Raw genomic sequence first — 15,247 nt, forward strand, 5'->3', positions numbered from 1 at the left:
TGGGTGTGCAGAGGTCCCGAGCAATATACGCAGGGGACTACGATCCATTAAAGAAGTATTCTGCAGACTGCACGAGACAATAGTACTAAGCGGAAAGAACTAAGAATTTGCAGTTTTGGTTAGCACATTAGTAGTGCTTGACGCAGGGGTTCCCGGACTTTTTTTTCCCCCCAAAGGAACCCTAATGCTTGATGTTTTCAAGGTCAGGGTCCAGTACCAACCTGTTTTGTTTATTTTTTTGTACATACCAGAGATGACGGCGGCAGAGGAGGAATGTCATTTTTAATTGTTGATATTTTCAGCGTTGCTGAAGCTAGCTAAAAAATTATTGCGGTGAGATGATTAGTGATGGAACACCTTTCACTCGCCTGCTTTACTAAACTCGGTATAAATATAATTTCCAAGTCCCTTTAAGGAGTATAGGCACCTCTTTTTGGCAGAATGTTTTCTTTGCAGTGAAGCATAAGCATGAATCACCATGCGGTATTTGCCTACGACCACTTAATAACTTATAACCTAATTTTTCCCTCAACAATCACTGTGCGGTGTCAAAGCTGTGTTTAGGTCATGTGAGGCATGCCGAAATTTAATATAACCGCTGCTCCTTCATTCGTTGTCATCCCAGCTATTCGGTCAGGATGGATTTACCATTGTAGTGAATTCAAACGATGAAGCAGCGATCCTATCGCAGCTTTTTCATGCTTCGCGTGGCTTACACGTAACTTTGACATCACAGCCGCTGTTCGACTTTGAAACCGAAACAGCATGAGAGAAAAATTAAATTATGAATTATTTAGTGGTTGTAGGTAAATACAACATTGTAATCCATGCATATACTAATCGTTACAGAGAAGAAAACACGCAACCAAAAATTAGGTGCAACCTCTAGGTAGAGTGTGGCAAACAATGCTTTTTTTAGTCTGCATGAGCTCAATTTCATGTCATTCTGGGCAATTTTTAATGGCCTTTTGCTTTGCAGTGGCTGGAATGCACAGTCCTGTCAGCTTGTATGGAGGGTAAGCATACACTGCATTCTTAAGACAAAGCCTTTGTTTTCCTAGTACATTTTTGTTGCACCTCATACCCTTTGCAAGAGTTACTTGTACAAAACTGTTCCAGAACCACTTATTCCCGCATTCTTGCTCAGGCTTTATTTTTTTTAGTACAAATTCAGATAGCTGCCAGGTTCAGTTTCATAATTCAGGGTCTTTTTTCTTTTTTGGTCAGTGTTCACAGCAAAAATAATCGAGTCTTGCCAAAGTTAGTTGTGTGGGACACAAAATGCTCTACTTTTTGCCAAGCTATTTCTTTTCCTTCCTCATTTATTAAAATTCTTTTGCGACACATGTTACCATGCCCACGTGCAGCACTCCATCAGTGTGGAAAGCCATTGATGCCAATAAAACATTCTATAAGTACCTGTGTTCTGGCCTCTTGAGGTTCTAGAACATATTTTTCCAGCTTATTCACAGATAAAAACACTCCATCGATAACAAGCATTAAGAGCACCAAGGCTTTCCCGACGGGTGCACACATGCATCACAGGGAAAAAACCTATTTCGCTTACATGTGTGTGTTTGTGTGAATGTGCACATATGTTGTAAATAGCTTCTTACCTCTCACTATAATAATTTGTTCTGCGATTTCCTGAAATTGGGCGCTCCCGAGACCGTCGGAAGTGTGCTAGAATTATGCAATGCCTGCCGGATACGTATGCATGCCGGCTATAGCAACTGCAAAGAGCGAAAGTTTCAGTAGTGTCAGAGCAGTGCAGCTGAAATGGGGTGCTCCCGAGACTGTCGGAAGCGCGCTAGAATTATGCAACGCCTGACGGATACGTATGCATGCCGGCTATAGCGACCGCGAAGAGAGAAGGTTTCAGCCGTGCCACGCTGTAGCGCGCGCATTACGTAGCGTGAAACACGCTATCTGAAAGGGGACAGAGAGGGGGCGTGCATGAGGAGGCTGGTGGAGAGAAAGTGGCAACGCCGCAGGGCCACTAACAGCAACACTGTGGCCGTCAAACTCGGCTGTACTAAATCTGTCGTGCAGTCTGGCAACTTTGGTACTGCAGTCTGGTCGCCATTTAAGTTACGCCAGCTGGATCCATGCCTGTAAAGGCACCCCTCGCGTTACATTCGTAGTCGCGCTACATTCGAGTAAATACGGTACTACAAGTAATAGTACCACAGTGCATACACGCCTGCACTACAACACCCCTCATCCCTCCAAGGCAACCACTGACATGGCATCTCACCTTCAACAATCCCAGGTGCACCATCAGTTCATTAGTGAGCCAGGGCAGGCTGTTCTCCTTCTTGGCCAGGTTGAATGCGGCTGAAAGGAGCGAGTCAGTGCAGTCCAGTGCCTGCTGCTTGGCGGCATCACCTCCCTCCCCGCTCCCCACCACAGACGCCACCTGCACAGGCAGTCAGAGAGCAGGTCAAGCGCCCTTGTAGCAGGCAACAGTAAGTGATGCCAAGACCTAAACATGCGCTTTAATGTTGTCATGTGGCTACGAGGACAGGCACGGACAATGTCAAGGATAACAGAAGGGCAGGCTAGCATGGCACTCAAATGAACCATTTATTGGGTGAACTTGCGTCCACAAAGAACAAGACAACCTGACGGCGACAGTAGGAGTAAGTACGTGCAGTGGTCATCGAAGATAAGACTGACTGGTTTTCTCGGCCATGCTCAATTTAAAGGTTGGCAGCAAAATTTTAAGGCAAGGCGCTTAAGACACCTGCAACAACCTCAACCATTGTAGGCACTGATGCATGCGCTGACAGTGGTTCCAGAAAAATCTGGTGACATTTCATTGACAAAGTGACAAAACTAACGTGATAAGTGGCAAGGCAATAAGCAAAACATGAAAAAAAAAATTGTGGTGATATTCTGCATAAACTAAGACAAAATATTTATTGTTAAAAGAAAATCCATCAGTGCCTCTTGAGCACCGATGGCAAAATAGCCAGCACCAAAGTGCACTACTTGTACCAGACTGCACAAGTACCAACTGAGCATATCAATGTAAACCAAGCTGCTGCTTCCAGCATGAACTTGAAAGACCATCACCAGAAGGTGAGGTCTTGTGAAAGCCATCACCAAGTAGCTCCTACAAAAGCCAGTTATTCAAAAGATCCATAAGCACTGACAGCACTTGCAAGTAAATAGAGTTCTAACTCTTTAATTTGAAGCTCGTTGGACTGCGTAAAATTTGATTTAATAGAGTTCTGAAATTATCCAAAAATGAAAGAAATGTGTGAAACGTTTTCAACCGTGTGCAGGACTTCACAGTTGCTACCACTGCACTGAATACAGCTGCATTCTGCAGTTAATGATAAATTCCAACTACAGCAGGAGCTCCTTTGCGCTCCTCATGGCTGATATGTCAGCGGTGGTCGACAGAGTTTTAGACATATCTGTTCTGACTGCTGCAGAACATGCCTGCATGTCTCTTTCTCTACATTACTCAGTTACTGGCGAAGCGCTCCACCCTTCATCGGCACTTTTATACTCTGTCACTTTCAGTACACAAGGCGGCAATGACAGAGTTTGGATATGCCAGGTAAGTGGCATGGTGCAGCTCAAGGCGCGTCTGCAGAAGGGGTTGCGATAGAAGTTGTTGTGACTGAAAACGGGCAACAAGAAGAGAGGTGTGCGCAGTCCGTCCGGGCAATCAGGGGTTGGCGCAGTGCATTTTGTATATTTACAAATTAGGCAAGGTAAGCGGTGAGCATGAGATAGGAACTATATTCTATATCAGAAATGGCACAACCTGAGTGTGCGGGATGCTACCGAACACACTGGCGGTCAGGTGGTAAACTACAGAGGGTTGCTGTGGCCAGTGTGATGTCACTGTGCCATACACTGTTGGAGTGTCGTCACTGTCTGCGCGGTGGCGTGTGAAGCACTGAGGAGCCCAATTAGGTGTCATGCTACCACAAGTGGTCTTGCACACTGATTATGAGTGGCATGACGGTGCGTTATCATGTGTACTCATATGTTTTTCCATGATGATTGTAAGCAGCACGATGCTGCATTATCATGCATACTCAGATGCTCCTGCATAGCACCCCAGATTCTCGAATGAACTATCTTTGCAGGGGCAAGCTGCTGGCGTGAATTATTCGGTTAAATTTTCATTCAAAATTATGACTCCGCTAAAATGTATAAATTACCCAGGATTTAAAAATGACATTTGCTATCAGCATGCGTCACGCAGACTCTGAAAGAGTACTTTTCACATCTGACTTTGTCTATCACTGTGAAAGGTATGTTCTTGCTGCCACATTAGCTATGGCACTACCTGCGGCCTTCCAATGCTAAGCTAAGTCTCCACATACCAAATTTTAGTGCCCATTAAGAAAACCCACATAAGCAGATAAAATAATTTAAGACCTCCCAGCCCTATCACAGTATGAATTGAAGTCCAAACATAGCTTAAGCATGCAGAAACTCACCGATATAAATGGTGTTAAAAGGAAGACATTGAGTAACTTTTGAAAATAGGATTTTTGAGGCAAAAATATGGTTTTTGCGGCATGGTATTGCCAGGGTTGGCGGACGCCAGAAAACCGGTGAATCAACTTAACTAGTAAGTGGTTAACTAATTTACAATAATTAACATTAGCCTTTTACCCATTAGAGTTAGGCACCTAGTTGCAATTAGAAATTTGTAGCTAGTCGTCAGTAATAGTCACATCAGTTTTTAGAATTTCGAAAACGCGATTACCCTTCGTGCTGTGGCTCGACAAAATTTGGCTTTTTCGACTAGTTACGTGCACTGGAGGGGTTGCTTTGCCTGCATGCTTTCAAAAGTGCATGTATTTTCGCACGACGCAGCCAAATTTTGTCGAGCCACAGCGGCGAGGGTAATCGTGTTTTCGAAATTCCAAAAACTGATATGGCGGTTATTAACGGCCAGCTACAAATCTCTAATTGCGACTAGACGATTAACCCTAATAGTTAAAATGTTAATTATTGGAAATTAGTTAACCATGTTACTATCTAAGTTTATTCACCGGTTTTATGGCGTCCGCCAACCCTGGCAACACCATGCCGCAAAAGGCATTTTTTGCCTCAAAAATCTTATTTTTGAAAATTACTTCTTACTTGTAACACCCGGTATATGTATCTTCAATGTAAATAGAGTTCATTATTGCTATCACCGTCTGTCAACCAGCAATACCTTCAGTATTGCTCAAATGTTGTCTTAGACTGTGAAAAACATTTCGTTATTTTTAGGGGTGTGTGAATATCGAAATTTTCAAATACGAATAGAAATATAAAGAAAAAATGGCTTCGAATATCGAATCGAAAATATAAAATATCTGATCAGCAAAAAAAATAAATTCAGAAAAGATAAACAAGTAAAAATTGTTGCTTATATTTTTTTCAATATAGTGTATGGCCTTTGCAACTGAAAGAAACAAAACTAGACTGCCTGAGCACTGTACAGTTAAAACTCGATTTAACGAAGTTGAGGGGAGCCGTGAATTATTTCGTTAAATCGAGAACTTCGTTAAATTGAATGAGGCATTTCTTGGGCACATAATTCAGTACATTCGATTACAGTAAAACCTCGTTAAAACGTACCCGCTTAAGGAGAGATGCGGGTCGAAAACGCGGTTTTTTGCGAAAAAAATCGATGTTTTGTTTTCGCGTGTTTTGTCAAGTCTCTACTATTATGAAAATAAAAATTAAGGCTGAATAAGAACTCTAACTGGGTCAAAATTGCGTTTAAAGAGCACAGGGTGGCTGTTAAAAGTCCGAAAGTGCGCCGTTTTCTAGCGTCTCGTGGCCGACAACTCGCGGCCGCTCGCCACTGGCAATTGCATGCGGAGCTCAGCCAAGCCTCCTTCTTCCAATAACCATGGTTGCCCGGGCTGCTAGAGTGCAAGAAATAATAATAAAAGGCATGCGCGTGCCGAGTTTTTCGAGAGCTGTGACTGGTTTTTAAATCACGTGGTGCGGATCGGGGATCGCCATTGGCCGCTGCGCACTTGCGTGTGGCGAAGCCTACTTGCTGGGTCCATTCTCTCTCCGAGCTGCGTAGCCAAACGACGTTCATTTTTCAAATATATATTCGTTATGGATGAAGGCGGCAGTAGCAGGCGTAGTCACCGGCCAGTGAAGCATGCATCCAAGCATAAATTTAGAGGACGGCGACGAAAATCGACGGTGAAGACTCGCCCAACGGCAAGTGAACCCGCGGCCGCGAGGCCTAGCGACAGCGACGCCGTTTCATCCGGCGAGTTCGACGCGGCGTTGGAGTACGTCAGTGCATCGCAAAAGAAGATTGGACTCTTTGACGACAAAGAAAGAGTGCAAGATGAGGAGTCGTCTGTGATCACGGACCTGACGGCACTGAGCCTTCTTGCGCGCGGTGCGGTTTGTCCGACGTGCCGACGTTCGGAAATGCGCGTCTGCGAATCGGCCGACAAACGCAAAGGACTTGCGTCGTACCTTGAGCTACGCTGCGAGAACAGTGCGTGCCCCGAAAGTGTTCTCTCGGCGACGTACACATCGCGGCGAGTTTCTTCAGGCGGGAAGGCCAGCTCGAGTGTGGCAGGCGACGGACCGAGGGCAAGCAGAGCCTATGACAGCGGGAGCTCGCGCGATGCCTTCGCTGTCAATGTGAAAACTGTTGTGGCAGCGCGCTCGGTGGGGATGGGCTACGAGCAGTTAGTTCGATTTTCTGCAGTTCTTGGCCTGCAAAAGCCAATGCACCACAAATCATTTTCTGCAATCACCCGGAAAGTTCGTGATGCGGCAATGAGTGCCGTGTCCGAAAATCTTGCGCGGTCCAGACAGATCACACACAGTGAAGCAGGCGGCGATGAAATTGCCGTTATGTATGATGGCACATGGCACAAACGAGGCCATAAAAGCCACAATGGAATTGGAACTGTTGTGTCCCTTGACACTGGACTTTGTTTGGACTTTGAAGTCCTGTCCAACTTCTGCCTAGCGTGCAGCAGACACAAGGCCCTGCCAAATGAAGACATTTGGCAAGCTTTTCATGGCCCTGTATGCGAACGAAATGTTGATTGTTCATCCCATGCGATGGAAGCTGAAGCTGCAGTGCGGATATGGCGAAGGAGCCAATCCTACGACACACCATTGCAGTTTAAAAAATTCCTGAGTGATGGTGACTCGAAAGCCTACGCTGCTGTTGTCGAAGCAAATGTTTATGGTGGTGCCATTGAGAAAGAGGACTGCACCAATCATGTGGCGAAGCGCCTTGTGACTGCTCTTCGCAAGCTGAAAGAGCCACTCCCAAGAGGGGAGAAGCTGAAGGAACCTGCCATTCAGAGGTTGACTACTTATTATCAGGTGGCTATCACAAGCAACAGGGGCAGTGTGAAAGGAATGCACCAGGCGATTTGGGCTTCCTACTTTCATTCTTGCTCATCAGATGGTGCGAGCAGCCATAAATATTGCCCAGATGGACCAGCATCCTGGTGCAAGCATAGGTGTGCCAAAGCCTTAGGTGAAGCTGCACCAGCCCACACACCCCTGCTCACAAAAGCCCAGGGGAAAGCTATACTTCCCATATATAAGAGGCTTACCGATGAGAAGCTGCTGGCCCGCTGTGTTCAGGGCAAAACTCAGAATGCAGCGGAGTCACTAAATAGCAAAATATGGCTTCTCTGTCCTAAAACACGGTTTGCTTCGAGGTTTGTGGTGGAGATGGCCACTGCTTTGGCAGTTCTCTGGTTCAACAGAGGGCATTCTAGTTTTGAGCGTGTACTGGAAGAGCTGGGCGTGCTTCCACCTCAAGATTTAGTTGGACTAGGCTCATCAAGAGACAGCATGCGCCAGAAAAAAATGTCTGCCAAACAGACAGCAGAGTCGAGAGCGCGTCTGTGCATGCTGAGAAATAAGTCTCGTGCCGACGACTCTGCGTGCAAGCGCCGTGAGCGAGAAACCTATGGTGCTGGCTCATGTTAGTGGCAGTGGCTGCTGAAGGAACAGTTTGACTCTTTTCTTGTGCAATTTTAATCACATTTCAGGCCTTCTTTTGTAAATAAACTCTAATTCTAACTTTCAAATTCATTTTTCTCAAAATGCAATTTCTGGCACGTTTTTGACTTTGCCCACCTTGATTTTGGTACTTCTAGTGCTCGGATCTGGATGAAATTTTACCCACATTTTCTCTAAGGTGTGAGGAATACCGTTATCTTATTTAAATGTCAATATTATTTATATATATGTCACATATTTCAAGTAAACAGATATAGGGGTTGGGGTTATTGGAGACTTCCCAAGTACAAATTTTTCATGTGGATATGATATATTATGTGCTCTTCTTACTTAGTTTTTGGCATTCTATAGTGCATGTGGAAGAATATGAACCATGGGTGGTTCATAATTATGAAAGTTTAATGATAGAAAGAGGGGGGGCAAAAAGGCGTATATTTTGCACTTTGTCATAGCACAGAACAAAAACTATGAAACTTGCAATAAGACTAAATATATATTTGAAACCAGCATAAAAAACTCTATAAGGAGCCAGAGTTTCATTGCTCTAGCTTATGTATTTTAAAAAAAGTGTCTTCGGGTAGCATCTCCCCTTAAACAGTACTTTCGTTTTAAAAGTAGTAAAGTCAAGTCCCCGACTGAGCACCCATTGAACATAACGCATTTTGCATCCGCATAAACCGTACCAGCTTATCGCGGTCGTATCGGTTAGCACGTACCATTTTCACTTTTCGTCGCACTCGCGCGTGACGAATTCACGCCGGTAGCACCGACCCAAAGGACGGTTCGGCTAGCGGCGCAACAATCTTCCCTAAATACCGCCGACAGGACGGCAAGCCACACAGCTAATGACAAATTGGCGCCAAAGTTGGTAATCATACAACTAGCGCAATCTTTGGGGGTCCGTATGGTCATCGTCATGACCCCCCGCGCTACTTTCGAGTGGGTAGCGCCAACACCACGACCGGCGCCGCTAGCGCGTATGAAAAGAAACAACAAAAATTCTTACTCGACAAGAAAGGCCCGAGGGGACTACAAATTTATTTTCCGCCAAAGAAGTCGGTGATCTTTGCCTGCGTGCGCTTTGTGAGCAACGGCCGCACCGATTTCTCGTAGGTCTGAAGTGCGTCCAGCGCGTCTTCCGTCCCCTCGTGTGCGCCGGCAAAATGTCGCAGCAGATCGAGAGCATCCATCACCTGACCTGGTGTCGGCACGGGAGCTTCGGCACCTGCAGGGTCGTCGGCAGCGTCTTCAGCCGTCACTCCCTCCACGCTTCCTACAAGCCGCAACATATCAGCATCAGTCAAAACTTGCGTTGTGACTGCGTTTGCGTCGGCGTTCACGTAGTCTGAGAAACTTATGCCTGTGGGCACTTCATCCACTGAGCGAAGGTGTTCCCAGGCATCTTCATCCTCGTGCACGGCGCTCGCGCAGTCCGGACCAGCTTCGGCAGTTTCAGGGCCTAGTGTACCGAAACCGGCAGTCCTGAAGCAGTTGACAATTATCGACGGCCTCAATGCTCTCCAAGTCTCAACCGCCATAAAAATATCTATTTTCGTCTCGCGCTTCAGCTCCAGGTTGAGAACTCTGTCGACGACTCGACGCTTGTATGCGCACTTCACGCTATTAATTATCCCTTGATCCAAGGGCTGAACCACGGACGTTGCATTTGGGGGGAAGTAGCGGAGCTCCACGCTGGTCAGCTCGACCTCTGCAATGTAGTGGGCCGTGTAGTTATCCAGCAACAGGCACACTTTCCTTTTCTGGCGACACATGTCGCTGTCAAATTCCTTCAGCCATGTAGCGAAAATGGCACGCAACATCCACGCCTTTGAATTGGCAACGTACTTCACAGGAAGCTTTTTGGTGCCTTTAAAACAGCGCGGCCTCGCACTCTTTCCGATGACAAGCGGGTCTCGTTTGTCGGTGCCGTCCATGTTGACGCACAGCAAAAGAGTCAGCCTTTGTTTGCTGTGTTTGCCGCCGTGGCACGCCTGCCCCTTCAGGGCGAGTGTTTTTTTAGGCAGCATTTGGTAGAATAGACCGCTCTCGTCGGCGTTGTAGACGTCGCTGGGGGCATATTTTCCCAGAAGGTCGGGCACGTTTTCAGACTGCCAGTCGCCGACTACAGCCATGCTTACGCTGCTCGCTTCACCGCTAAGCACTTTCCCGACGATGCCGTGTCGTTCTTTGAAGCGCGACAGCCAGCCGGGACTTGCCTTGAACTCGTTGTCGCCCAGCAAGCACGCGAAAGAGCGAGCTTTTTGTTGGAGCAGGTCTCCACTCACGGGAATACTATCCTTCGCCCGCAAATCCATAAACCAGGCGAAGAGGGCCTCTTCCATTTTGCTTTGAGGAGTGGTCTTCAGCGTTTTTTTTGCGCGAGAGATTCCCCGACAAAGTGGCGCGGAGGATGACATCTTTCCCTTTCAATATTGTGGAGAGAGTACTCGCTGGAATGCCATGTGATGCAGCCACGTCACATTTCTTCTGTCCACTTGTCACAGCACGAATTATGTCCCCTTTCTCGTCCAGGGCAAGCCTTTTTCGTTTCTTGCAGGGCTCCATCTGCTAGTCAGGAGGGTTAGCGGCGCGCTTGCTCGCACACACCACGTCCGCGTTCACGATAGCAAGGCTACACTGATGGAGGCCTAACAAGCTGAGCTTGACAAAGACGTGTGTTCAAAGGCACGGGGAAATCCGCACAAGAGCGAACACAGAGCACAACACACAAACACACACACACAAAAAAAACACGCAAACTGCAACAGCGCCATCTATGAAATGTGGCACGAAACTTTTTTACTGCTGGCGCTATCTTGTGAGCTCGACTCAAAATTAAAACTCGTTTTGCGCCGCGCAGTTTGAAAAAAGCGACGGGATGAAGATGCTCCGCGCTGTTACCGCTGACTCGCAATCAATAAATTTTGGGGTGCTGTCTACAAAATAGACCAAAAATTAACACTTTTTCACCTTTATTTCTCGAAAAAAGGTTCGTTAAATCGGGACAGATCACGGAATCGGTTTCGTTATTTCGGGTTAGTCAAAGCATTGAACCCTATGGGCGTCTGAGGGGGAATTAGGATACCTTCGTTAAATCGAGATTTTCGTTAAATCGGGTTTCGTTAAATCGAGTTTTGACTGTATAAAAAAAAAACATGATGTGTGCAAAAATGTATACTACTTAATTGAACTGCATAACAGTATCCAACCTGTAATGTGGTCAGGGAAAATGCAACCCATAACATGACAAGACTGGAAACAAAAATAACATGATGGTTAGTAAAACCTCATAAATTCGGAGTTCGAAGAACCGACAGAAATAGAAGACATCGCAAACGTAAGCGAGATCGGAGCGCGCACTGACGTCGGAATGGTGAGACTGCTTCAAAAAAGGAAAAAAAATTACGAGAGACATGTCAGTCAGCTTTTGAAAATGGCACGGTGCTGAGATTGGACTACTGGTGAATGTGCGGGCCGACAGTTGCCATTGCAACAGGCGAGTGGCCAAGCTCAGAAACCAAAACTACGCGGCCAGGTTATTTTTTTTTACCTAGTGACGGGCCCTCCGATTGTTGTCACACCTGCCGTTAGGCCCACTTAAGAGGTGCATGGGTTACAGTGCACCATGCAATACGCGGGATTTTTACAGGATCGCTTGCCCTGTTGTGACACCTTGACTCGCCCCTTCGGCGAGCCTCACGCGAAATTCCGCAAGTAGGCTTTCCCGCATAGCATAGTTGACCAAAACAAGATGGCGGTGGTCACGCTCAGAGAGTTAAGGGGACAGAACGAATGCCATGGGTGTGGGCATTATTTAGATAAGATATTCCGGAAGGACAAAAAAATAAAGGCGCTTTCGCGTTACAACTGTTAGAAGCGGGTCGTCCCCCATGTTGTTCGCAGCACGTGTAGTATGTGAAAAAGCCCACTTGCGGAATTGCACACAAGGTCAAGCCTAGCGGCATCGGAATGCGATCAGTCCACGCAATAAACGATGGAGAAGAAAGAGAACGGGGCCTGTATATTGTTTTCCTGGAACTTTAAACTCTATATTCAGATAATTTGCCCAGATATTGCGCTTTTGCAACAATCAGATTTACGAAAGTCGGCGCGGTATACGATCGCTGCCGAGTATTCGGGAATTTTCGAATATTCGGAAATTCACGAATATCATTTCCCGAATACGAATCTGAACCGAATATGAAAGATATTCGATTCGTATTCGAAATTTCAAATATTCACACACCCCTAGTTATTTTTCCTACAATGACGATGTGGTAGAAAATGCCAGGCAAGACATAAGTTAAGCATAAAAAGCAAGAAAAGGTTACAAAGAAAAAGCTAGTGTGCAAGCATTTACATGCTACCCTCTGCGCTTATAGTACCTTTACATCCAGAATTTATATGCACTAATCAGCTGATATCATCAATTCTTTTGCACTGCAAATAAATGACACAGGTAGACATCATTACAGTTTGATAGGATTGCTACAAGCATTGAAAGCCATACCGTATATACTTGTGTAAGGGTTGCACTTTTTTTCTCGCGGTTTTGACGGGGTGTGAACCTTAAATGGGACCGGCATTTTTCCGTATGATTTTTACAACTACAACGAAGCCCAGATTATGCATCGCCCTTTTCATGCTGTGACACGCATTTTTACGATGAATTAGTGCACTCCTGCCATATCCTTCAGATACATAATGGATTGAAAGTATGGATGATGGGATGCATGCCCGAAGACCACCACGAGTTTACTGTAAAATGTAAAGCAGGTTGCTAGATCAGTTTACTGGCAAATGTCACCAGGTTCTAAGTTAAGACCAAGATCCTCAGAAAATGCAGCACTAGACTGACAGTAATGATGCCTTGGCGGACGGTTCAGAGCGGCGCAGCAGACTTGGCCCGTGAGCGACCCGTGGCTGTCAGTGTGAGGTGGCATTCGCCTGGCTTTCTTCTACACACGCTTCACTGTCGAAGACCTTGCAGAAGTCAATTATACGTTCATTTTAATGCAAGGTTATTGTGTGATGGTAAATTGGTAACAAGGTTAGACCTTTCATAGTAAACCGTGACTAGATTCAAAGCATTTTCGCTGATGCTTTGATACACACTAGGTAGCGATGCACTACTATGGCATGTATTGCCAGAGCCTGGCGGGTAGCACGATGTTGCACAGAAACGTGCTGCTAGCGTAGGCACTACCAATTTTAGTTTTTTTGTACACATAACGTTTTGTCCTTCCTGGTGCGAAAGCCAAGCGCACAAGAAAAGCTAGAAGCACTGAGGCGCCGTGTGTTTGCAGCTCCAGGCGAGCTGGACGACGCGTGCATGGTCATACTGAGTATAGCAGGCAGTTGTCTTCTATCAGCTCCCGGCATAACGTACCATATGGGCAACGTTATGCACAAATGAGGCAATTCTTCTGGCTGCTGCATTTTTTTCTTCTAATTACCACCTGCCAAGCTCGGGGTGCAGTCCTTACACAAAGCTATAAGGTATATCCCATGATGCCAAAATACACAACCACGTTTGTTGCGTACTATATTAATCAACTCCAGGCTCACTATTAGTGGTGACAGAGACACTCACTTCTCTGTTAGATTTTTACTTTATGGAGACATGTGGTTTTATCGTGTTCATGTTTCAGCACAAGACGTACCTGCAGTATGATCGCTTGCTGACAAGAGGTTGCAGCTGGCTAGGGATAAATGCACAATTGCACAAATGTGGAGAGGCCAGCCAGCAGCAGCGCCCTTTCCAATTCAACGGAAACCAACTCAGCTTATCAGCTATGATGCAGCATCAAGTTTTTGCTCTACCATAAGTTTCCTGACATGGAGCAGTTTGCCATTTCCTCTTAAATGAGATGCTAAACTTGCCTTCATGAATGTGGTTACGTAGCTTCGAAGAAGCTCAGTGCCAGTTGAACACGATTCCACTTCTTGAAGGAGGTACTGCGAGCGCTGACTGCCGAGCTGCCCCAACCTGGCTGCTGTCGGACTGGACAGGAACTCCTATAAGGCATCCAGCATTTCAGACATTTTCAATTTCAAGTGTTACCAGCAGAACAACAATTAGCTGAGCTGAAAAGCCTTCATCACACCCCTCTGGAACCTGCCACCAGTTTTCACAGCAAGCATACAACCTAAATCTAAGTAGTGTCACACAAGTTTTCAGGCTTCTGCACGGACGCGTTGGCTTGCTGCTGTCTGACGGTGGCCAGCTGCGCAGCCTAGACTCAAATTATATGTTTTCAGGCTACAGGTGAATTGCATACAGTGCGAAAGACATCGTTACAGATGTAGGAGTCAATTCATAAAGGCAAACTGTTATCAAAATTCCAGGTCAGGGCATTCACCTCTGCGCTGCAGCTTGCTTCCACAGAGGCCTTCTCCGACTCGTCTTTCTCACCGCCATCACCACCATCTTCTTCATGTTCCTCTTCCTCATCCTCGTCATCATCACCGCTGCCTTCATCATCACTGACGGCAATGAACAAAGAAGGTATGGGATACTGTGAATATTCATGCAACCATGCAAGTTGCAGCGTGGACTCCCTCTTTGGAACAAGAGCTTCCAGTTCGCAGAGAGACGAGTCAGTTCAAGTCAAACGGGTTCAAATTTGGCCCATAAAGAGCTGCACTAAAAAGATGTGGACAAGCGAGGAGCAAAGAAAAAATCATAAAAAACCCAAAGTTACGTGAAAGAGCACTAGCTGGAAGACTCAAAATCTATACATATGACTGAGCAGTGTTGGTAACAACACAGAAGGACAGATGTCTGTGCTTCATGACTGATTTTGAAGCATACACAAGTACTACTACTAGGCAACTGCACTGCATCTTGACCATTCCACCGCTGTACAATATCACTAAAATTCTTTTTCAAGGGAAAAACAATACACGTCACTGACTCAGATGCTGCTGTTTAACGACATTGTTTTAGAACACCTTCTCTATCCAATGGATGAAACATGAATAAATGAGCACCGCTAAGCTTGGGAAGGTTTTTCATGCAAACATAAAAACATGGACAAGCAATAATAAAAAAAAAAGTGATAAGAAGTTGTGCTTCTCCAAAGCAACAACGATATCACTCAGAGGAAGCACTGTTACCTTGGAGGCATGTAGCAAATGCAGTTGAAAATTCATGGGACCCTCGAAAAAATTTGCTAGAGTGGAAACTGTCACGAAATCAGCCGAGACAGAGTCAGAATGGACTAGATAGTTCAGAAGCGACAATAAGTGTGAC

At 45.9% G+C, this 15,247-nt stretch overlaps 1 protein-coding gene across 1 annotated transcript in view; it reads right to left on the reverse strand.

The window, feature by feature from the left end:
• The window catches only part of LOC144128284 (ran GTPase-activating protein 1-like), a 35,334-nt gene that overhangs the window by 3,188 nt on the left and 16,899 nt on the right, over window positions 1–15,247 (reverse strand). The window contains exons 10-12 of the mRNA XM_077661578.1: window positions 14,355–14,478; window positions 13,876–14,010; window positions 2,258–2,419 (exon numbers count right to left, since the gene is read on the reverse strand). Of these exons, the coding sequence (XP_077517704.1) occupies window positions 2,258–2,419; window positions 13,876–14,010; window positions 14,355–14,478 (421 nt within the window). The remainder of the gene's footprint in view (window positions 1–2,257; window positions 2,420–13,875; window positions 14,011–14,354; window positions 14,479–15,247) is intronic.

The sequence above is a fragment of the Amblyomma americanum genome, chromosome 4 (assembly GCF_052857255.1).
Source record: "Amblyomma americanum isolate KBUSLIRL-KWMA chromosome 4, ASM5285725v1, whole genome shotgun sequence".
NCBI classification, from domain to species: domain Eukaryota; kingdom Metazoa; phylum Arthropoda; class Arachnida; order Ixodida; family Ixodidae; genus Amblyomma; species Amblyomma americanum.